At 36.7% G+C, this 25,561-nt stretch overlaps 1 protein-coding gene across 2 annotated transcripts in view; it reads left to right on the top strand.

Annotated features, from left to right (window-relative positions):
- Positions 1–25,003, top strand: part of OLA1 (Obg like ATPase 1) — a 98,399-nt gene extending 73,396 nt beyond the window's left edge. For both annotated transcript variants that reach the window (XM_042041413.1, XM_042041414.1), the window contains 4 exons: positions 17,443–17,583; positions 18,274–18,370; positions 20,443–20,565; positions 24,481–25,003. In XM_042041413.1, the coding sequence (XP_041897347.1) occupies positions 17,443–17,583; positions 18,274–18,370; positions 20,443–20,565; positions 24,481–24,582 (463 nt within the window). In that variant the 3' untranslated portion in view covers positions 24,583–25,003. The remainder of the gene's footprint in view (positions 1–17,442; positions 17,584–18,273; positions 18,371–20,442; positions 20,566–24,480) is intronic.
- The last annotated feature ends 558 nt before the right edge of the window (positions 25,004–25,561 follow it).

Genomic DNA, 25,561 nt, shown 5'->3' with positions numbered 1-25,561 from the left:
ACAATTTCTGTGTTCAGACACTTTGCCAAGGAATGGAAAGGAAATAAAATATTCTTTTTCACATACCCTAAGGTTAATAAGGTAATGATCTTACTTACTATAGTTTTTAGTGATTCAGTAGGGTTGAAATGTATCTATTAAACCATATGGGAATGATCAATGTGAATCAGTCTGGCCTCTCTTTCTTTTTCTTCTAAAGTAACTTGCTTATATTTAAGTTACTTATGTAGAAAAATCTAATATGAATGCTGAAATGCTTTTTTTCCCCCACTCTTTTTTTAATAATCTCTAAGTTTGGGGGTTATGAGGAAAGAGATAACATGGCATGAAAGGTACAGGTCATCCAGAAATGATGATTCACAGGGGATGGTATTAATTATTAAGCAGGCAGTAAACATTACAGTGGTCATCTTTACAGAAAATGGTAATCCCTCAAAAAGCCTAAAATGCAAGCCTAAGAAAACCTGTGAACAGCCTCCTCCCACTCATAAAAAACAAAATATAAATCCCACAAACAACATATCCCTTCCTCTGCCACTATGAACAAGACAAACTTATGTCTATTTTTTAGCTGAAGTCCTTCTGCCCTGTTCAATCACCCTCAGAGCTTCTGTGATCTTAGGGAGTTGCTCCATTGACAGTTGCTGCTGTCGGTGCCAAACCTTTGGGCAAGAGGGCTGGCTGTAAGGCTATACCTCTTGAGCTGAGCTCGTGACCAGAACAGCAGTCTGCTTAATTTTCTGTCCTATTCTTGATCCCTCATGAGAGTGAACTACAAGACACTCTGAAAACTATATAATCTTTGCTCTTCGTTGCTGCTACGTGCCTCTGTTCTACTTCATGCCCATTTTCCAGCTTACGCCAACCTAAAATGGTAATAAGTGTTCTCCTTATTGCAGAGCCTAACAGACATGCTCTAAGAAATTTTCTGTGATTACACGTACCTTTTGGTTTAAGTGAAGACATGCAGAAATGTTTTCTCTTTTTCGCTAGCAAATAGGACCTAGAAGAAATGAAATATATATATTCCCTTGTTCTGTTTTGTCTTTTGATTGAGGAAGACAAAAGAAGTAAAGGGCTATATGTTCTGAAAGAATGATTTCCCCCCCCTTTTTAAAATTTTAAATTAATTATGATTAAATCCATGTACAAACTGCAGAAAACATTTGATATATCCTTTTATGATACGTGCTGTGTTTCATATCCAGTAGTGGCTTTAATTCTCAACTACAGTAGACATACAGAAAAACAGAAAAAAATGTTGGCTGTTACAAAGTTTTGTTTGAGCTTTTTAAACTGAGTGATTAGCAGAAATAATGACCCTGTCAGCCTTAATCACATTAAAATGTGGTTAACATCATTTAATTTTTTCCACTTAATATGCGAAAATTTCCAGTAGATTTGCAGTGAAGGCCATTGAAATTCCATTAGAACAAGAATAAAAATTTCAGGCATCATTTATTCAGAGAGGGAATTAAAGGTCTTGTCTGAAAACTGCTGAATCTTCCTATTAGAGAAACTATGAATCATTGCATTGAGCAGTACCTTTAGCTTCTATAGTACTGAATCTGGGTTGCTTCTGAATGAACGAAATGCATTTTTAGCGTGGTGCTTTTCTGAAAATTGCAACATACAAGTTTTTTTTTCAAATTCAGTAAGAGCTTTCTCTGTAAAGGATTATTATGTAATCTCTTTTAACTGCAGTAGAGCTGGGGAAATGCTTCTGGTTTAGGCATCTCATCACTGTGAAGTTCCATGCTTTGCGTTATTTTTATTAAAGCATAAAAAAAGATGTCCTCTTTCTGATTGATTTATAATGCTTAGTTAGGCTTTCTTTGTGGTAAAAAGCAAAATTGAGGACGTGCACAGCTACAACTAGAATACAGTCATATGAAGTCTTTTGCACTCTTGGCATTTCTTGTTGCAGGCTCCACAGGTTTGTACCAGAAGTGCAGATACAGTAACTGTGAATGTGCTGGAGAAACTCTCAACTGCATCTTTTTCTGAGAGAAATTTTTGTTTCAAGGAAAGATACAGTATTGGTTAGTGTTACCATGTTTCAGATTGCTGTATTTAGATTCCCACTTTTTTTTGTCCTTTTCCTGTGTGAAGAGAAGATTTTATCTCATAAGTGGAAGCACTGGAAGTACAACTATATGCTCGGTGCTTTTCTAGACTCTACTGAAGGACTTGTATCTAATATTTCTTTATAATATATATTACTGTATATATCTGGTATGATTCATCTTTATTGTGTCTCTGGTACTTAAACTGTACAGTGGATTGTTTGTTTTTGTTTATTAAATTGATATTTTATACCTGAGCCTTGTTTATTTTAGCGTATACATAACTACTTTGCCCTCTTTTTAGTGGGAAAAATCAATATGCATTGGATTTGTGCAGAACAAATTTCAAAATGTCAGTATTTGTATTATTTATTTTTAAACAAAATGAGAAGGTACAGTGGTAGATATTTAACATCATGCTAAATACTGTGAGATACACAGTGGTTAAGGAATTTTTCTTTGAAATAGCTGTTGCTAAATTTAAGAATTGAGCAGACCTAATAGGAATTTGGAAGTTCCTCAGATGTACTCTGTGTGTTGAAGCATGAAGGAAACTGAGCAGGAAGTGGCTCTATGACTAGGATCAGAAGTGGTAGCCCTGCAAATGAGAAAAAAGGAAGTAGGAGTGTGGGAGTGACCAAAGCAAGGGTAGGAGGGAGGTGTGAATTCAATGAAGAAGTGTCAGTTCTGTGGGTTTCATTTGGAAGCATCTTGCTAAAGAGCCATTGGACCAGGATGGAAAGCTTTGAAGACTGGAGAGTAACACTGGGAGAGGAAAGCATAGTGAGAAACAGAATGTGAAGAGTTTTGGATGGGAAAGTGGCCATATTTTAAGGAAAAGGGTTGGAAGAGACTGTACTCACTAGATTTTTCTCCTTGGAAAGCATGGCATGAAATTCAGAGGTACTATGTCTTTTTGTTTCTTGTGCTCTTAGCAAGTACCTGTGATACCTTGCAGCAGAACAGCTTCTGGTCTTTTGAGGGGCAAATGCTCACTGTAGCTCCATTAGCTCAAAAATAGGTTTGTGTAATGGATATATAATGAGTACATTCAGTTTGGAATTCAGCATGTTTATTGGTTGCTTTTTTATAAATTGGAAATTACGTGCTGCTGTATTAAGTGTCTTAATGCTGTAATGGGACACATCAAAGTCAGAAAATGTCACAATGAAGGTTGTCAGTGCATTTCAGAATCAGTGTCCTGCCCTGTCCTGTTGTCTGCTTAGGTGTGTACCTTCCCTTTACAGCCAACCTTGCTCCATGAAAATGACAAGCTTGCTCTTGAAGATGCAGTTGGGTTGGTAGGAACAAGACTCATGAGGATGGGATTCCCTTTTTCTGGACCAAAACTCGATACTGATGTGGGACTGTAGAAGGAAGGCCTTATGTTAAAGGCATTTTAACACGCCTGGAGATTTGGTGATGAGGGACTGGATTTTACTTTTGTCTCTTTTAGGTCTCTGTGATACCAAGTAGGAAAATTTCATTTAAAATTTTTGCACATTTTAAAATTACACTGCTCTTAATTTTCTTTGTTTGACCAGTTAGTGTGGTGAAGTCTAGTGCTATTATTAGTGCTATTTTAAAAATTGTACCTTGTCCAAGTTATGAGATGACCTACTGCCAAGCTATGATACATGTACTGCAGCCACCTCTTCTGCTTTACCTGTGCTGTCCTTGTGAGTGGTACTGGTAACTATGTATGGTATAATGGGCTACTTCTGACTTTATTTACATTTTATTTTGGAAGAGCGGATCTCATGAAGTCTGGTTGTCCAGGAGTTTTGAGTCTTGTTTCCTTAGGACAATGATCCCGAATTTATACTCCTTCTTTAAAAAGCAGTGACATCAGGCATTGAACACAGGTAGCATCATACTCTGTAAGCTGAACACATCAGTCTGACAGTCCTGCTGCTGCTGGTCGTCTGGCCAGCACTAGCCAAGTCAAGTATGTGGGGGTGGAGTTCTTTCTGCCTTCTTCCCAGTGAAGGCATTGGTTCTTGCGAAAGGTGTAGGAACTTGATTTGTATGAAATTGAGACCTCTTTGTCCTCCTGTGCCTTTCTGCATAGTGTTTAAGTACTTCTGAATTCACAAAGTGTAGTGCTTCCTTGTAACTATATGGTAATCCCTAAATTACTGTAATCCCTTCTCTGCATTCAGTACAGAACCAGTTATTGTTGGTACCTACACAGTATAATGATTTCCATAAATTAATTAAGGTGGTGGTTTGTTTTTGGGTTTTTTTAACAGTAGTTGATTGTTCTGCACTTAGTATTGGGAAGCAGTTCACAGAACCTTGCTGCTGCCTTGGGTTGAAAATGTTCTGCTGATTTACAGCCTATGTTTTTCCGTGGCTGACTTATTTCATTGATGGTTCAGGCAGCTTTGTCCTGTAGACTAAATAGTATCTTATCTAATTGGTGTTTACCTCCTGTAGTTAATTAAAGCAGGCATTATCAATTTTCTGTCATTTACATGAGGTTCCCATCTCTCTGATAATCTTAGACCTCTTCTGAATTTAGCTGACCACAGCTGCACGTAGTGCTCCATATGCTTTCAGGAATACCTTGTATGCAGATGTAATGCATCCTGTTAAGCAAAGGGAAGCATTTCCAGTGGGATCTGTAGAGGATATTTGCCTTTTCCCTGTTGCATTGTCCTGGTGCCTTAGAGTTGCTTTGAAGAACACTAACCCAGTGTTATCTCCCTTCTATGTCACTTTCAATTGACAATGATGATGACTTTCCTTGAAGAAAATGTCTCTTGCTCCTGTATTGAACATACTATTTGCATGCAACTTATGTTTGTGTCAAGGTCATTAATGTATTTAACAAGATCAGTCCTGAGTTTGATCCTGGTGAAGTTTGATTTAGTACCCTAAAAGACCAAGTTGTTCTCCTGTTATCATATCCAGTGCATTGCTCAGTCCCCAGTCTCTACAAATCCACTTTCCCTTCTTCTCCAGCTGAATGAGTAGTTTCACACACAGCACACTATCAAATACTTTATAGATGTATTTCTCCTGCACAGAAAATCATATGTCATATCAATGAGAGAATAAATTTATCAGGACATGCTTTATTTTTTCCTTTAAACCAAATTACTTGTGTTTACCCAAGGTTATTTTCTGTCATCATTTCTTCTTTGATGGTGTCTAAAGACTAAAATTGCATTGTGTATGTTGATTAAGTGACTCTTTGGTGGAGAAATGTATAGACTGTCATGTCCCAGAATAACTGCCCAGTATGATTTTTGAGTATTTTTCTTTCGGCTAGGCCTACTTTTAACCATCCGTTACTTACTAGGGCAGGTCTTTTCCAAACTTAAATTCTATGCTGCTTCTAAAACAGAAGAAAACATCTGAGCATTAAAATAGGAACAGTGCTTTTCATTGAAAATGTCACTGAAATGTTCATAGTTACTGAAACATTTCTCAAAATGTATGTGCCAGAAGAGTGTGGGTGGTTGCCTTAAGCAAATAAAGAGCATTTCTGATGATAAGAAAGCATCTGGACGCAAGTTGAATAATTCACAATGTCCATAGTGCTTTGGATGTATGTATTATTTTAGTCATCATTCACTTAATTGGATGAAGTGTTTTCAACTGCTGTTTTGGATAGCAGGAATGGATATACAGAAAGTAGAAATCATTTTGTAGAGGCTGTTAGAAGTCTAGATTTTTTTTTTTTTTTTCTTGGGAGATGATTAATGTTTTACATTTTTAATGACCACGCATTTTATGTCATAGTTTTTCTTTTCAGTGTAACTGTAGATCAGATCACATTCCTTATAGAATATCCCATGCATGTTTGAACTACTTTGAAAAAGTGAAATGATGTGATGTTTAGCTACAGAGAAACGTCAAAAACAATGCATTTATATGATATGAAAGATTTGCAAGCGCAAGCTAGCAATTGATAGTAATATTATAATTAGCTCTTTATAACAGCCTGTTTTTTATTCATGAACATTTTCATTTATGTTGACAACTATCATGTTTGCCACCACACATGGAGCCTTTTCTTTACTTGGAAGAGACTGAACATGAAATTAGTATGTTATTGGGCTTATGTTCTGACTTTCTATTGAAAAATGGTTTCTGGGCCAAGTCACAAAAATAAAAGTAACTTGGTTTTTTGATTTGGCTTTTTGATCCTCTTGTTAGTGCTAGTGTTTGTAAGGGTAAAACATACCACAGAGCACTGTAACTTCAAGGTGGAGTTCTTTTCAGTCAAATTATTTTTTTATTGTTGAAATTGCTGAGGGTGTTGAATGCTTCCTAATCCCGTAACTGATACAAAAAATGAAGATAGGTAAACTAACAGTTTTATAATAAATCAAATTTTAGTTTTGTACTTGCAAGTAAAAATGTGCACACCCACCCACAGAATAAGATTATTTACTTCTGACAGAAATTTACTTTGTCATTCCATTTTCAGCCTTAAAAATCTGTGTCTAACAGATCCTTTAGTCTGTCAGATAAATGAAGCATGACACTGATCCAGATACTTATTCTGGCTTCTGAAAAAAATCAAAGTTGCTGCTCCCCTAGGACAAGTATGTTTTAGTACATGATTCAGACATTGTTCATTTTTTTTCATTTCACCATAGTTTAGACAGGTAAACAGACTGTGTCTGTGGAACTGAACATTTTTGTGACAGCTTTTCAAATTAGTGAAGTACATTTCATACAAGGCATCTCTGCATGCTGTGAAAATCCTGAACTCGTTTAGTGTTTTACTTGGACATGGACATGTTCATATGACAGTACAGTATATGCTGTTGTATTTATTAGACATTGTTTTGGGGAAGTTTATCAGCAGGAGGCAAGATGGAGGCACATCACATTATTTTATGTGAGTGTCTTAGGCACATAAGGTGAGGGTTAGTTTCTAAAGCAGCCTATGAAAAGAGGAGAGGGGAGATGCTTTAAGATGAAAATGAGAAAGGGAACCCTAATTTAAGTCGTCTGAATTGCTCTCAGAAGAGCCTCCTACTTCATTAACTATATAAGGAGCAGAGCAAGATTAGGTATCTAAATCAGGGGTCTGAAATAAAGCCTTGCATTGTTTGAGTTGCTCTAGGTTTAATATTAACCATTCAACTAAACACTTTTGTTGTTATACTGAGAGCTTAGGGGATGTTCTTTCTCTGGATAAATGCCAAAGTTAATTTCTCTTTTATTGAGTAGCCTATGGAATAGGCTAATAGCCTAATAGCAAGTTTGATTTTTTTTTCATCAAAAAACCCCACAACTTAGACCAGTGTCGCCAGCTTCTGTGATGCTTTTTACTCATCTCATTAAAATTGTTTCTTAAAACATAGAATTGTAGTATTGTGTGATCACAAAATGTTTGTAAGTAGTTGCTAATGGCCCAAGGCGGCAGGGGGAGTAAGCAGGTTTTATTACTTTAAATCAAATATTCTTATTGTAGTAACATTTGACTCTTGCAATTTTAATACTTAGGTAATTTTTAATAACTGATAGAGGAAGAGAACATTCATGTGAATTCTTTGGTCTGGAGAGGCTCTGCAATTAACATCACACAGGCTAATTCTGGAGAAGTGAGGAATGCATTTCCCTCTATCTTTCGTGAGAAGGAGAGGATATTTCAGTAAGAGAACTAGGGGGAAATATGCCGACCCAGTTTATTTAGGTTTCGTTAAATTGTTGTGTGACTTCAGTGAAAGCCAAAACTAACAATGTCACAGTCTGCATTTGTATTACTCATTGCAGGATTTTTAATTAACAATAGAGAAATGCATTACCAATTAGTCTTTATAGTGTCTTATTTCAAGTATTGTTGGTATATATTTATTTCCTTACATGGGATTTTTATGTAGATCTTATTTTTTGTCTGGAAGTATGGCTTGGTATTTGCTTGCATGCACATAGTATATAAAAGAATGAATAAAATAATTTTTAAAATAATAAATAATGAAATAACTTACAAAATGAATTTAAAATTATGTTGTCCATCGTGTATTTCATGTAAACTTTCTCTTGTTAAGGCATCACCTCTTTGGGGTTTTTGTGTCAATACGCTACTTATGAATGGCTTGCAACTTCTTTATGAGTTTATATATTTGAGACTTTACTATAGTTGCATTGATATAAGTTGTCTTATGTTGTCCAGGACTCTTAAGAATACAGTTTTCCGTGTGACATAAAGAAGTCCTGTCAAGAGACAAAAAATTATCATGCCATAGCGTAAGCCTGACTGTGGAATAGGAACTCTTTCTACTAATCTGTAGTAGTATCTCAGTCATCATCATTTTGCACGTAAGTCTTGTGACAGATCTGTTCCTTCTGCTATAGTTTATGACTAATTGTTAAATTATTTCGTTATAGTTTTCAAGATAACCTTTCTAAACTATGCATTTTATAAACGCTAGCAGAAGGAATGACAAGATGTAACTTTAAAAGCATCTTTCTGGTCCAAAGTATATGTGCTCAAGTGGGGCTTGTTGTGCCTATAACTAGGAAATGTAATATGCACAGTTTGTTGCAGTCTCTGTTGTTATGTGGGTTCATCAGTAGTTTGGTCTTGACTGTTCTTGATCCTTGCTGACAGCAACAGCCATCTCTTTTTTGTCTTTTTAATTAAGACAGAATTAGTTTTCACAATTGGCAGACCAAGGAGAGCTAGATTGTAAGCCTTTCACATGCCAGCAGGTGCTACAGTGGCAGTGTAGTACCATTCTCCTGATTGTTTATGTCATAATTGATTCTGGTTGTGATACCAATTTATGATTGGTTTTGATTGCTTTAGTGGGGACCATAATTTGGGTAGAGATATTACTGCCGTCTTGGAAATTAGATCAGAAATGAAGGTTTTTGAAAGGATTTTAAGATATTTGTTCTTCATGAATGATACTTCTTACAAATGTTTAAAATAGGGTTACCTTGACTGACCTTTTGTTAGATTATATAAGCTGAATAATGTACTGAAAAATCTTTTCTTACTGGGAGCTCTGTATATATCAGCAGAAGAAGTCATCCTGGATTATTTTACTTCTGTCTCTGTCTTTCCATCATCTTGTTATTTTTTAATTCAAAGTGGTTGTAGGCCATGAACTTGATTTTTCTGTCATGCATGCTTTATATCTCCTAGATACAGAAATATTTTGTCCATTAACTACTGTCTGTACTTGATTTACAGGTCATGTTCTGTGGTATTATTTCTTTCACCGTTACCACATCTTGCAAACCAAAAAAGTTTCATGTCAGTTAAGCCAAGTCTTTATATGAAATATGTTCAAAAAGTGGTTGGTCATACGTATAGAGTTGTAAGTATTGTGTCCTGATGTGTTTTTAGCATACCATTAAACAGCTACTGTCTCTGGGTAGTTCTCTAGACCAGGTAAGCTGAGAACCCTCTGCTACTACCATATTATGTTAGTTTGTTAACAGAACTATGTCTTGAGGGCACAAAGTGCTTTGATAGGGATTTTCGGAATATTGCCTTGATTTTTTAATTCCCCTGTCAACCAGTGTTTTCTGCCTAGAAGAATCAATTTATAAGTGATCTCATATGGGATAATTTCTACTCAGGAGTCCTGCTATTTATATGAATTCTTCAATAATAAATAACAAAATTGCTGATTGAACTTGGCTCCATGGCATTGGTGTTTTTTTGGGTGGTAGGCTAACTTAAGACGCCCTTGTAGGGTGTCCTTGGTAGTCTTCACCTGTTCCTGCAGCACCCTTCTGTTATATTGGCACAGCCAGTTCTACAAATATGTGGGGAAGTGAACTGGTCCATTTTAAAAGACAACGGCTGGAGAGGGGGGCTATGAAAGAACTAAATTCTCCCTCTGAAAGCTGCTTGTTTACTGGATTATTTTTGGTGGTGAACAGCTTGAATATGCCTACAGCGAGTGCTGGTAGGGGTCCTGCTCCACATGCAGCTGATAGCAGAAAGGCAAGTGTAACATCTGGACGAGTAGGGAATGGGCTGAGAAGCTCATGTCCAGGTTCTGAAAACGTTTCTTTAAAATCTGGGATGCAACATGAATAAAATAGTAGGTGCAATACTAGTCACCCTGTCTAACAAATGATTTTGCAGAATTATTGGGGATTTAAAATAATGGCCATGATAGAGATCAAGGCTCTGGGAGAACTTGCTTTGACACACATGAGGCAGAGAACCTGGGATTACTTACATTTCAAAGGAGAATGTTAAGGAGTTATAAACCCATCTATAATAAATGTCAAATGACAGTGTTGATCAGGAACCTCTATGATTCTTTTTTGATACAGTGTAAATTGAAATTACAATGAAGTTAAAAAATGTGAAATCTGGATCTGGTAGAATGAAATATTTATATACCCATTCTGTCATAAGATTCCTGAGATCGCTGGATGTGTGGCAAGTCCCCAAAAGGCAAAGAATTTTAAGGACTGTTCCACTTCCTGTTTCAAGGCTCAAGTCAATCTGTGTTAGGAGATGGGAGTGGTATCTAACGTGTGAGATGGGTTCTCTACGAGGGCCTCTTGTAAGGTTCAGCTGGATGCAGTGACTAAACACTGGAGGTGGTACAGACATCGGACTGTGGGAAGTATTGAGGAGCTTAAAGCATTCAGGATGTGCAGGACAAATGGCAGTGCTGAGTTCCTGAAGCTCTTGTCCTGAGGGGCTGAGAGGAGGCTCTTGGCCGGAGAGCAGCCCAGTGTGTGGAGGCAGTGCTTTTGTTCTGAACCAGTTATAGAAAGCGTTTGCAGGTGAGGGCTGGGAAAAGGCCTTTTGAAATCGAAGGATTGCTGTGTTTCATCTGGCCAGCTGGGAACGGGGAATAAAAAAATAAACTCATAAGCATCACTGATGATTTAAGATGTGATTGCCAAGGTCTGTAATAGGTACTCCCAAACCTTCTGTAGATTTGTCATCTTCATAAAAAACTTATCATGGTGAGGAAGAAGGTGCCTTTTTACTCCGTAATGTTTTCCTGTTTTGTCATCCTTTCTCCTTATGCAATGCAAGAAGAAAGGGATGCTCAGAGAAAGGCAGGTAGCAATAAAGAGTTAGAGCACAGTGCTTCAATACAGCGGAGTGAGAACCACCTGTACTTTCCACTTTCCCTTCTTCACTTTTGTCACAGACCATTTCTGTGATACAGTCATTATATACACTCGTTCTGTTATTTTTACCATTCCATCCTTTGTTAATTATAGAAATTTGAAACGAAAGCTTGCTGAAGCTGTGACTCTTTCTGATCTCTATAAGCATACGTATACATATTATCCTCATCTGTGTGTAGCACTGAGAACAGTGGGACCTGATCTCCATGGAGTCTGTGCACGCTACCAGAACGGAAGGGAAGGACATCACCTAGGCACTGTGCCATGCAGTACTGGTGCTTAGGTAGATTAGATCTTCTCCCATCCTACGAAATCAACTAAACCTAGTGGTCCTCACAGTTTTGGGACTTGGCAAAAGAAACAATTGTTGCCTAACTCATCATCATTTTAGATAATTTGTGGATAATGGATGAAGTTTCAAAAGAAAAAAGAAATCCACAAAGAAGAGAGAAGAAACAAGGTATTTTTGAGTTGATGTATTTGCTTTCAATTTCAAGAAAAATGTTGGAACAATTCCATTTCTTAATCCCCTAAAAGCAACCCAGTTGTCTTCACAAATTCATGTTGATTGTTCATTACTTGTCTAGATTGTCAGATGAGTCTAATATTTTGTTTGTGGTAAATTTAATTGCATGTAGTAAAAAAATACACTGCATATTGGGATTTTTATTAAGCCTTTAAAGGCTTCAGTGCCTTACAACATTCTCAAAAACAAGATAGGAAATATTGGCTAGATGGAAACTACTGGAAGTTGAATGTGCAAGACTGGTTGGAAGATGATACACATAGCATGGTTATCAGTGGTACACTTTCCAAACAAAGGGTATCTCATTATGAGATCTGCAGAAGCAGCTACTGGTTGAATACTGTTACATATTTCCATTAATGAGCTGGATGGTGAGCGCTCTTGTTAAATCTGTAGATACCTCTCAATCTAGGAGATGTCCATATATGTGTAGAAAAAAATTAGAATTTAGGAGCATCTCAAGAAATAGAAGGAATCATTAGGGAAAAATAGCCACAGTGCAACTCCTGAGAAGGATTTTATACGGGAATAATCAACTATGCAAACATAGTATTAAGAATAGCTAGTCAAACAGGGTCATGCAATAAGTTATAACCTGAGCATGAGATAATGTTGCAGTGCTGTCACAAAAAAGCAAATGCTAGACTGGGTTTAATAAAAAGGAAAATCACCTGAAAAATGAGTTAATCCTCTAGGTGTTTTTTATGTTTATAAGACGTTATTGAAAGCTCTGAGAAGTGCATCAGATACCGTGTGCTTTCAGAAACTTTTAGACCAGTTGAAGAGAGTCCAAAAAAAAAGGTTCAAAGTTAGAGGTAATGTGTGGAAAAGCTCAAAATAAAAACTGCCTAAAATTTTTAAGATATAAATAGGGAGCATTTATTCTGGGTCCACAGCCTATAGGCTCAGCTTAACTAAAAGAAAGGTAGCTTAGGCTACACCTATGGAAAACTTCTCAACAGTAGGGAGCAAACACTAAACAAATTGAGTTTAGGTTTTAAAAATCAGGATTGCTCAGAACTGCCAACAAGAAGAGCCTGTTGGAATTTCTAAGTCCTCTTGTTCTCGTTCCTATCTGTGGATTTTTTCAGTCTTTTGTGTATTTTGATCATTTAGTTTGATCTTATCTACATTTGTTTCTTTCCTTCTTGTGCTGCCTGGTGTTTTCTTTTTCCCTGTCATGCTCTTTTGTTTCTGCCATTTTCTCTTCATAGTTCAGGTGTAGAACAGAAAAACAATTGTTTCTCTTCTATGAGTTAGATGGTTTTTTTGGTCTTGCTTGTACAAAAGCATACTTTGACAAATCACCTTTCTTCTCAGGGGTCAGTTTTTCAGATCATCTTGTCTTACAAGTGTCCACTGAGCTTAAGTTTTCTCTGCAGCTTCTCTCTTCCATCACTACTTCAGATTTCCATCTGAACTCTGTCCTTGTTCCCAGCTGGATCTCTCATGTGAAACTCTCTCAAATATTGATTTGTAGGTAATGTACATTCTGCAACTTTTATACCTTTTTATTTTAGTTGGCTGCAGGTTTTGGTTTCTTCTGCCTCAGTAAGCATCACCATTTTGAAGTGAAGGCTCTCCCTTCTGCACAGCTCCCCTTTCTGGTGCTCTTTGCTTATTGGCCTTCTCAGTGAGTGCCCTCATTTTTAAACCTTTCTCCAAGGTCTTCTGCATCCTGATTTAGGATTAGGAGTTAGCTCTGGTAGTTGTCCTGATCCATCTGCACTTGAAGTCACTGGCACCTGTGGTTTATTAGATAGGCTGATAATGCTGCTGATATTCCTTGAGTCCTTATCAAACAACAGTCACAGTGTTAGGTGGAAATGAGCATCTGAATTCCTCTTCAGTGTTTTCCCTCATCAGAATTTTGAGTGCTGCCTTCACTTGCAAGTTTATGAGATCTGGTTTTGCACTTGCCTTGGTTTTGTTCTTGTGTCAGGCTTTTACACAGTTGTAATATGCTTTTCTGCTTGCTGTCACAGAATGAATGGATGTCTTGCTGTCTCTTGGGTCTGTATTTTTTTCCAGAAAATATATTTTGTCTGGTTTTTGGCATCAATCAGATTTGAATTCAGGAACCATCTGTAGTTGCTGTTGGCACACTCTTCTGCATGCGGAAGGGAGGAACCAAGCCACCTCAGTCAGGAAAGTCTGTTGGATGTTGAAGAAATCCTGTGCTGTTACACTGTTTCACTTGGTTTTCAGTTTACTTTGTTAAGAAGGGTTTTCATCTTGAGCAGTTTCTTGTTTCTTAAAGTAGTTTCAGCGGTTAATCATGGTCATTGGTGCTGCCAGTTCTACTTTTTGATAGTTTTTTACTTTTCATTTTGTTACATGTTAGTGTGCAGTGGAGTTTTTTAAGTGTCAAAAGTCTTTAAGCATAAAATCCAATACTCTTCATTATTCATTTGCAAGTATAGCGTGAAGTAACGGAGAGATACTCCAGGATTTGCTTATCTTAACAAAGGCCCAAAATGAGTGTACTAATGCTGTCCTTTTACAGACATAAATAATTTTCTTTGGAAAAATTATGTGCTCAAATAAAACAGACTTTGACAATAATTGTTACTATTTGTTAAGACCATTTTGTTATGTTTGGCACACTTGGTTATCCCTAACAGGAAAGCAAACGTCCACTATTATTTTATTGATTATTAATTAAGCATTCTGCTTTGGGGAAAATGTAATTTTGAAATATATCAATATTTATATTTGTTTACTTTTTTGTTGATTTTTCTTTATTTTGATCACATTTAGGGGAATTCCTTGGTGCTTTTTAGTAATTCCTGTGACATTGAAAGTCACAGAAGTAAAAGATTCGGGCAGAGAACCTGACTGTACAGAGTAGGATGCAGTACCTTATTCTTTTAGTGAGGCTGTAGCAGGTCTGATGTCAGTCACTTCAGAGACCTTTAGACCTCAGTGCTCATTTACTGCTAAAATGTACCAGCTCTGCTCCTGCATTATGAAGATCGTCTGTCAACACTTTGAGATTTTCTCCTTTGTTATTAAGCTTGTGATGCTCTACACTGTCAGGTTTTTTGCCAATTATAGTTAAGGTACAATGGTGTATTCACGGGATCAAAGTCTCACACTGGCGGTAGAGGAATGATTTGTAAGTCTTTATTCATCTGAATCGTACAATAGAATACCTGAGGAATGCAAATAATCCCTCTAAGGACTCAATAGAAAAGCTGTTAAAATGACAGTCTAAGACTATTATTATTCTGAATTGGTGTTTTAGCCAAAGTAATTATTTCTTATCTTGTTGTTCCACAATAGTTCTTAGTTTATTAGTTATGATGACCATATTTACCAAACAGAATTTGAATCCAATTTTTGACATTATTTTCGTGCTCATTTCACTTTTTCAAGTTTACACATTTCATTCCATCTTTCTTCACTTGTCACATTATTTAATTAGTCTAGAGACCAGCGTTAGATAATTCCTTTAAAAACCATCTATAAAGGATGTACACACATATGTTGAAGTACACTTACAACTTGTAGATTCATTTTGAGATGTATTTTCTGTAAAATGTTGGCATTTATAAGCTCTGAACTTCCATATCCAATTTGTTAGCCAAAATAAATTAGTTAACTACAAATGTCAGTCTTAGAAGTGCTGTTAAATGTCACATGTCACATTGAGAAGCACACCTTAATTGTGATTTTCAGTTCAGATGTTTCTGAAGGCAGTAGTATTTCAGTATCAGTCCTGGATACCAGACTATGTTTTCACTGGATAACTGGAGGTAAAAAAAGATTAGTATAATGAGGATTGAAAAACACTGGCCGGGTATTTACATAAGTAAATGATAGAAGACCAGCATTATATAACAAACGTGTGAAAACTGTTGAGTGAACTTCTATATTCTTTGTCCCATCTAAAACCCTACTCAGTCGGCCATGCACTTAATCTCATAATAGCTCTGATCCCCTGCTATTTTCTTTGACAAATGTGTGTTGATGAACTTGTGGTTCAGTTCATTTTTTTCTGAAGTGACATTTGCATTGGTTATTTAAAGGCTTGCAGGCCACAGTTTCAAAGCACTTTAGTATAATAGCAGTTAAAACCTTAGTCTAAATCTTGCAGATTAGCAGGACTAAGAAAAAGAACTCAGCAAGCATAAAGCCCTGTGCTGTATGGTGGGTGCTTCAGGTCTGAAACATCGCTGGCACCCAAAGTAGTATGTTTTGTAATTTGATTATTCGTGTACAGGAAGTATTCCCGTGGCACTTGTGTTTGCTGAGCATAGAGCTGTCATTCTTACCATTCATACCTGTTCAGAAAGTGTCCTATTAACAGTAGTGAACTCCTTGCAGGTGATTTATAAATGTTCCCTTAAAATAAATACTTGCAGTCATGAATATGATGCTTATGTTTAAAGATTTTTTAAACACCATCCATTGCTGTAAATTTTTCACAGAATCACAGGATATTTTGAGTTGGAAGGGACCCACAAGGACCACTGAGTCCAGCTTCTGACCCTGCACAAAACATCCGCAAGAGTCACACCATGTGCCTGAGAGCACTGTCCATCTGGGTGAAGAAACTTTCTAACACCCAACCTAAACCTCCTCTGACACAACTTCAGGCCATTCCCTCGGGTCCTGTCACTGGTCACCACAGAGAAGAGATCAGTGCTGCTCCTCCTCTTCCCCTCACAAGGAAGCTGTAACTGCAGTGAGGTCTCCCCTCGGTCTCCTCTTCACCAGGCTGAAAGACCAAGCGGCCTCAGCCGCTCCTCATACGGCTCCCCCTCAAGGCCCTTCACCAGCTCTGTTGATCTCCTTTGGACCCTCTCTAAGGGCTTTATAACCTTCTTACACTGTGGTACCCAAAAGTGCCCCCAGCACTCGAGGTGAGGCCGCCCCAGTGCAGAGCAGAGCGGGACAATCCCTCCCTTGCCTGGCTGGTGATGCGGTGCCTGATGCCCCCAGGACACGCTTGGCCCTCCTGGCTGCCAGGAGGCTGCCAATTTTGTTAACTTTAGAGTAGGATAATGAACATTCAAGAACTAACACCATACATTTGTAGCTCTAAATTTGTTGTTTCATTCAACTAAAAAAAAATTATGAACAACAAACTATTGTGAATGCTGCCAGTTATTGAAGATGAAGAGGAATAGGGAATTTTTTTCTTTATTTAAAAATAATCATACTATAGTGTCCAGAAGCTTTGTCCTGGGACAACAGTAGAAAGGTGGGAAAAACTAGTAGAAACATGGGCATGTATTGATCAGCTATGGCATACTCCAAGATCAGTAGCCAGAAAAAGCAGGTGCATCTTGCTGTATAGGAGTGTGGTGTTCTTCTCTTTCTCTAACATCAGCAGCCTCACCTCCTGAAATGCCTTTTTTTTTAAATTTAAAAAAAAGTCAGGAAAAACTGAAAGCCCTCAGTTTTACTGCATTTGATAAACATCATTCTTGGAAGTACATTTTTCTCGCAGAAAGTTTTATTTACTTTTTAGATTGCAAGTACTTAACCTCTACCAAACACCTAGTTATTGTCCCAAATTATGCCTATTTCTGATAGATTAAATGCCAAACAGAAACCAAGAAACAGTGAAATGTTAATGGAGTACACCTGAAGCAATTGCTGCCTGTTAATGCCTTGACCTTGGAAAGCAATACACAAAAAGATGGCATCATAAATCCGTGCAATTCTTATGAATATGTATGTGCTACTTGATAATAATGAATGTGGTACAGCCATGCATGCACTACAAGATAATGTTGTGCCCTTTGTTGTCTACAGGTTGATAAAAATTAAAGAGTGGGTGGACAAGCACGACCCGGGTGCTTTGGTCATTCCTTTTAGTGGGGCCTTGGAACTCAAGTTGCAAGATATGAGTGCTGAGGAGAAACAGAAGTATCTGGAAGAGAACATGACACAAAGGTTAATTAGCATTCATTTTCCCTACACTTTATTATCAACTATTTCCTTGCAGTAATTTAATTGCTTGCGCTGATAGAATAATAAATGACAGAGTAATTACCATTATAAAGAGAGAATCTTCTCCTTTCTTTACCATGAGACAGAGTGAAAAGATTTATTTTAAATTAAGTTTTTAACTGTCATCTGTCATCTCTGTACAGTGTTTTAATTATAACATAGGTATTAGTTATGTATATTTTTGAGAAGGAATGATCACCAAAACTGTTTCGTCATCCATGGGGAATAAGGACACTGGAGAAAATTTTGTCATAATTTTCTGAAGAACTATAATAAATTGTTTCAATATTGAATTTCAGTCAAACAGATATGCTTTCATGACCTGGAGTCCTGAAAATTGCCTGGGACCAAGAGTGCTGCCTCATAGGGTGATTTATATTTATCCCATGTTTCTGTAGCCTGCCAAATAAACAAAACAAAATACTATCTTTACGATTCTGCAGTAAAAAAGTAGTTCTTCTGAGGAGAGTTCAAAGTAAAAGGCTACTGCAATTATAGCTCTGTTTAAAAGTAGACCTAGGATCTTCAAAATATGTGATGTCTTTCCACGTAAATTGATTACTTGGCACATTTAGCTGTTTTATGTGTATACCCTGAATGAATTGGATTCCTTCCCCCTTTTTTTTTTTTCAGTGCTTTAGCAAAGATCATTAAGGCTGGATATGCAGCACTCCAACTAGAATACTTTTTCACTGCAGGCCCAGATGAAGTGCGTGCATGGACCATCAGGGTAAGATTCATACTTATTCATCAGCTATATCCAGTTCCACACTATTGAATTCAGATTGATATCACTGACTTTGAAGTTTGTCATGGTGGCGGTTAGCTAGTCATTACAGATGAGGTTTTTGTCCAGGATAACTTTAATTATTTGTGAGCTGCTGAACAGTGAAAGTGGAGCTGCATTGATTGAGGCAGGTAACAATTGATTCTGCCTATTACATAGTCTGAATTTCTTCATCCTGTAGAATCTGTCTACCCTCCTCCTGTGGTCAGAGATAAGACGTACCAGTATTGTGCTTGCTTAATCTGTGTGACTGGGTTTGTCTGCAGTGAAATTGATGTTGCTTTTCATTTTGTATTCACTAAGTTTGTTTGGGTTGCGGATGGTTCATTCCTCCTGTGCTTTGCTGGGATTACATTTTCAGCAATAAAAGCAATATAACGTCATTATATTCCTCATGGATACACAGTTGGGCTCAAAATCCTAAAATCAGTGTGCAGTAATTCAGGTCTTTTACTGGCTTCAGTATTTAGACCTAGTTTATTTTGGTGGTTTTATATGTTTATCTGGGAACTTACGTAATGCCTAAAACGCTATTATGTATTTTAAATGTTGATGTAAAATGGTTATAGCCATAGAGATCAACTAATTTATTCCCAGAGGACAGTAAGAGCTGAGCTGTAGTGGCTTGCCCTTGAATGTAAATATGTTGTAATATAAAGATTGATACTGAAAAAATATTTTGGAATGTGTACAGTTGCAAACACTTAAAAATTACAACAATGTCAACTTTTGGAGGTGCAGTTCAGTCTTTCAGCTTCTGTTTTTTGCATCAGTGTATTTAGGGCTGTGCAATGAGTTTCAGTGCTGTATTTAATTTCATTCACTGGAATTAATTTGTTTTCATTAATCAACATAATTTCCTGTAAATTTATATTTTTAATAGTACTGCTACAGATGTTTGTGTATGTTTTAGCACATTAAACTTATTTTCTTATAAGCATGCATGGGGTTTTTTTTATAGTTTTTTCCCCTCATCTCTGTTTACATGATAACTGCTTGCTAAAGTCCCTGAAATAGCAACCAGAACAATATAAAAGCAGGAGTTTTGTTGTTCTGATTCTTGCTATAGTTTTTAAAAGCACATTGTGAAATTCCAGTGTTTTCAGTAGAAGTGCTTGCTCTTTCTTTATTAGAGAATTTGAAAGCTGGTTTATCTTAAGACTGATTGTGAGTATCTTTGATTTAATGTGCAAAGATATTTAGTCAGGTAAGCATCAGTGAGTAGCCATATTAACCCAATACATCTTTTATTGTAAAAACTGTGCTTTACAGTGTCAGACTCCTTAGCACTTTAACATGCTTTATTAAGCAGCCTTTAGGTCACCATTATTGCTCAAATTTCTCTCCATGGTTGTATGTGCACAGAATGTATGTCCTTGTAATTTAAAGCATGCAGCTATAATGCATTCTCCTCTATTGCATAAACTTAAATTTTCGTATAGTTGTCTGTCATTTTTTATTTTTTAGCGATTCAGTTGTTGATGTTTGGGTAAGAATACTCAGTTTGTTGTATATCAAACTTAATAAAATTATTCTGAAATAAAAATAAGCTAATGTGTACAGCTTGACATCCATATGTCATTTCTCACTGCAAACGTTGTTTGCCATGAATGTTATCATTTAATTGAAATTATTTGGATGTAAGCGAAACTCTTGAGTAATTCAGGTTTCAAAGTTATTTAAAAACCTTTATCTTCCTCACTTTCTGTGTAGAAAGCTAGGGGTCGAAGCGAATCTCACAACAAAACACAGTCATAGCTTCTAAAATCAATACTGCTGTTGATACCTATTAGGAAAAACAAAGCTGCTGTTCTTTAATGTCGGTTGGTTTATCTGTGACGAAGGCACTGTCTGTGTCCTGGTATTGAGGATTGCCCAGCTGCATGTGTGACATTTTAGCTGATATGAAACAAAGTTTCAGCAGATCCTGAAAGCATATAAAAAAGGAGAAACCTCTTCCCTGCAATCAATCTTCTTAAATGCAATTAATTTTCTTCTGGTCTTTCCTTTGACAGAAAGGGACGAAGGCTCCTCAGGCAGCAGGGAAGATTCACACAGATTTTGAAAAGGGATTCATTATGGCTGAAGTAATGAAATATGAAGATTTTAAAGAAGGAGGTTCAGAGGCTGCTGTCAAGGTGAGCTCCCCATCTTTTTCTTCTCCCTCCATATGTACCATTTTCCCATTTCAAATCTGATTTTTCGCTGGAAAGTTCTTAATGCTAAGTGTATCTTCAGTCACCTCTAGCAATAGACCAAAATCCATTTTCATCTTTTACTTAAGAAAGAGTTCAAATGCAACAACTTACTGGACAGGAATGCAACTATTTCAGTATCCAAGATATAACAGTGCATGGACTACATGTCAGCACTGAGACCAAATGTTATACTAACGTGTTGGGGTGTTTTTCTCTCTGTTTACATATTAGTGTTCAGAATTTAATATGCTTTAAAACTAACTTGTTTTTGAAAAATCAGATTTTTAAGATGAGAGAGATTTTTTGAATTGCTTCTAAAAGGAAACAAGAAACATTGAAAATCTGTTTCTTCTAAAAATGTGTCCTCTTGTTTTGAGTTTGGAATAAAGGTATTATAAATGTCAGATGCAAATGGTTAAGAAAATACTATATTATAAAATTGTACCCTTTTTTTCAGGATTAGTGGGTTCCACTTCTAGGCTCTGATAAGCATAATTAGGACCTTAAAAATTACTGTTTCAGTGTTTCATTCAATTGCCCTTTGATGTCTTACTCAAAAATGCTATGCCTTACTTTGATCATTCAGGGTGGCTACTATGTGCTGAATAGACAGTGAAGATATTTAATGGAAAACTTTTTTCCTTGAGCCTATGTTTCTTTGTGGTGACACTTGTATTGAGAAGAGTTTCATCTGCTTTCTCAACACTAGAGGGCAGAGACTGCTCGGGTGCCCAAAGTTGTGCCCTTTTAGAACTGACAAATTATATCTGATTTGAATGTTATTAAGTATGAAATGAACTTGTACATGGCAAAAAATGTCATAAGGAAAGCTGCTCTTCTCTGCATTGCTAATGCATTATTTCCTCCTTCTTTAAGGAGAGAAACTTACCTTTATTTCGTACACATTTGATTTCTCATTTGGCATTTTTGATGTTTTCTTAAGATTTGTATTTTATTAAATTACAATTACAAAGCACATTAGTTTGATTTACTCAATCTCAGTATTTGAAGGTTCCTACACACAATAATGTGTTAAAGAATTTAAAAGGTTCAGCTTTATTGTTTGCTATTTGATAGCTTGAAAGGTATGCAAAACTATGATTTCAAATTCAGCCTATTCTCAGTGGTATCACTAAGGAAGATCATACTGAGCAGCGGGACTTTAATAGGTTTGTTTGAACCCCAGGAAGTGAGGGGAAAAAATCCTGTATAATTGGTTCGTTGCGGCATGTGAACTGCTTTGTGAAAAGGGAAGTAGAGTTGTAGTTGTAAAGGGAAACCACAGCTATAAATAAATCTAATATTCTGCAGTCAGAAACCACTTCACATAACTGAGATTCAAATTTTGCCACCATCAGTTTTTGATGCTCAAATATGAGTGTTTCCTTGAGAGGCTGCATCAGTTAACACCTATTAAATTAATCAGTATTTTGCTTTATATTTTTATTTGCTTTTCACAATGTGAAATTCTAAAAATCAAGCTTCCATGCTCAAATCATATTTAATGATTAAATTTTTATTGTTTATGAAGTATCTGTAAAACAAGCAGATTTTCATTTGTTACTCAGTTTTAAAATCAAGGTTAGGAAAAAACCTTGTTCTTGGAATAAAGTGTCATATTCCTCTGGTCTTTTCTAATTTGCATTTAATACAGTGTTTCATGCTGTAGACAATACTAATTACTTTTATATTGCTGGTAAATTTTAAAATTAAATTTAGGCACTTTTAGGAGTCATCTTAAATAAAAGTGGTAATGGGAGTTGCTTGCTTTGTATGTTATCAAGTTGATCGATTTTTAAGTTTGATTTTGTGTGTGTTTAACACCAGTACAGCATAACTAATTTAATGCCAGTGCTGTGAACTATACACTGAATAGCTCTGTGTGGGCTTTGTAGTCTACAGGGATATCACATTATTAGCAATCATATCTGCTTAGGCAAAGCTGGCTTCTACAGATGGCTGCTTTCAAGTGCAAATGAACTGGTTAGACGTGTCTTGTTTAATACATACTCAAGATTCACAAATGGGTATTGATTTTTTCAACCAGTGTTTCTGATAGCAATGGAAATGGATTAAATGGTCTCTAGAGAATTTAAAGGAACACTGTCACTTTTAATTAACTGTAAACTGGTAACAAAAATACATAAACTTACATTAGTGTATCAAAATGTATTTAATTAAAGAAATCTATGCCACATTGATAGTGCACACTACTGTGCTAAAAAAATCTGTTGTGTTACTTTGTGGAGGACAGTTTTTTCTACAAATATTTGTGAGTAATAAATGTATTCAGCTGTAAAATGTTTCTGTACCTGTGCCTGCAGCTTACGTTTTCTGATGATTTTTACAGCACTGTTTTATTAGTATTTATGCCATCAATTAGTCTAATTACTCTTGACTTTAAGCATTATTAGGATCTTCAAAGGAAAGAACTTGAAAGGAAAAATTTTACAGTCTAAACAGATTTCCAGGGGAAAGAAATAGGAAAGCATTTGCAAAGTACTATTTTTTATGTATCAATAATGTCGCATGGGGTAAGGTCAATTACTATTTCAGTATATATTTATTGTTGGGGCTATCTTAGCTGCAGTTTTCCATAGGCTAGCATCACTGGGAACAACATTTAAATAAGGAATGACAGCAACAAGGTTATCAAGCCTCTAAATTTCTAGGCAGCAATATGGGGAAATGTGTTGCTTTTCAGAGCGGGTTTTGTGAAAGAAAGGTGTCCAAGTTAACTGTGTACCATTAATCTGATCTGTTCTACAGCAACTAAGGTCATTAGTTAACAGCTTTCCTGTAATGGGATCTTAGCATGCCACCACTGTGATAGTGTCATTGAGAATAATGGCACAGTGAGGTCTTGCATGGAAGCACTTTCTCCTGCAAGAGAAAACTTCAAAACAGGAATGGTTATTGAACTAAAGCAGAAGCTCTCAACTTTTCCATATTGTAGACACTTTTCAAGATAAATGCTTCTGCAGACCACCTCCCGCCCAGCCTGTCAGGCCTGATGCCACAGCCTCTGTAATACTGTGTTTAATTATGATGAGATAACAGTAGAAAAATATAATTATAAATTCTAATGTAGAAAGTACTGATATTTAATAGATTCCTTGCCTATTTTCTGCTCTCCTCAAGTACAGCATTTTAATAATGAATTTTCTTTTCATGTCTTTGGTCCATATGCCTTTTCCTGTATCCTCGTTTCACAGCCTATCTCCTCTTCTATCTGTCCTTCTGAAGCAAATTCCTTCTAAAGGAAATTTCTGACAGTAGAGCTGAGCCTGCATTTTGTGCTCCTCAGCCCTTCATTATGTGGGCACAAGCAGACAAGAGAGCCCCACTCGAAGCCGGAGCCCGGCGCAGCTGTGCCTCTTGCAGGGTGTCCCCATGGTCAGTGGGGACAGGACCCTCCTGCCCGGCGCTCGGGAAGCTGGGCAGCCATGGCACGGGCTGCTGCTGACTGCCCTTTCCAGCAACGCTGCTTTACATTCCTGCCACCAGTGTTTGCCATCTGCAGGGTTTTCAGATGAAGGAAAAGAAAGCCAAATTGAAAAAAGAAAAAAAAAAAAGGAACTGTTTTAGTGTCCTTTGTCTTGCCAGGCTCTACCACTATATAATGCAGGTGCACTTTAAGCACTACAGATCCAGTGGAGGCTAAATTACTTTCATATATATTTCATATGTATGTCAAACCAAGTGATGTCAAACTGAGGAGTATTGTGACTGTCAAACTCTAAAGCTGAAGTATTACCATTTCTTTACAAAATGTATTTAAATAATTGCCATTTGAAAATACTATAAAATGTCTAATGAAATAACCCATTTTCCTTTTGTCTGTTCCATTTACAGGCTGCTGGAAAATACAGACAACAAGGCAGAAATTACGTAGTAGAGGATGGAGATATTATCTTCTTTAAATTTAATACACCTCAACAACCCAAGAAGAAATGAGTATCAGATGTTGTTTGCTCAGAAATGAACTGTGCTGCTTCAAAAAGCATATGAATTTTTATTTGGAATTGGAATATCTGGAAACAAAAAGCATACAGTTTCTACCTAGGGAACCTCCCTTCCCCCCAGTGAAATTATTCTTGTTTGTTTTGAATTAAAATATGGCACCTCCAGCAAACATGCAAGTTCACTAAATGTGAACAGCTTTGCATTTCAAACGATTAAGACCCTACTCCAAATTGTAGAAGCTTTTCGGGAACCATATTACTCTCATGATACTTCATTAATCTCCATCATGTATGCCAAGCCTGACACGTTTGACAGTGAGGACAATGTGGCTTGCTCCTTTTTGAATCTACAGATAATGCATGTTTTACAGTACTCCAGATGTCTACACTCAATAAAACATTTGACAAAACCAGCCTTGGTGTGTTTGGGGATGTCTGTATTGACTGACTGTGGTGTGCTGAATGCGATACGGCACCTGGTGGATGCTGATTACAGAATTTTAAGACGTGTATGATACAGTAACTGGCAGTGTGGGGCAGCTGCAATTGTATCTTGAAAGTGAGTCTTTCATGGGAATCAGAAGATTACGATGCCAATGATTTGTCTCAAAAAAGTTAATGAATTTGTAGATGGACGTTCACTGAAAGATGATAGTAAGGATAATAATGATGGCAGCATAAATGATTTTTACTGGAGAGAGGAAATATATGTAGAAAAATGATGTTATCTATGAGACTGAGGCTTTTTTGTTCAAATAATTTTGAAAGAGTATTTCACTCTTACCTTGAAATTAATAAATCACTGAGGATGGAGCAGTAGTACCTGTAGTTGTGTGTTGTCCTCTGAGGTCTGGCTTTGAGGCCAGGTGAGGGTGAAGCAGATAGTGCTCTGAAGGAAGAGGTCACACTGTGCTGGATAGGTGAGTTGTTCTGCTGAAATGAGGTTACAGCTGGCAGTACCTTTTTACCTC

The sequence above is a fragment of the Corvus kubaryi genome, unplaced genomic scaffold (assembly GCF_017639235.1).
Source record: "Corvus kubaryi isolate FWS band 111438036 unplaced genomic scaffold, C.kubaryi_AGA036_p1.0 37396, whole genome shotgun sequence".
NCBI classification, from domain to species: Eukaryota; Metazoa; Chordata; class Aves; order Passeriformes; family Corvidae; genus Corvus; species Corvus kubaryi.
This window is presented reverse-complemented; position numbering and strand designations above follow the sequence as displayed.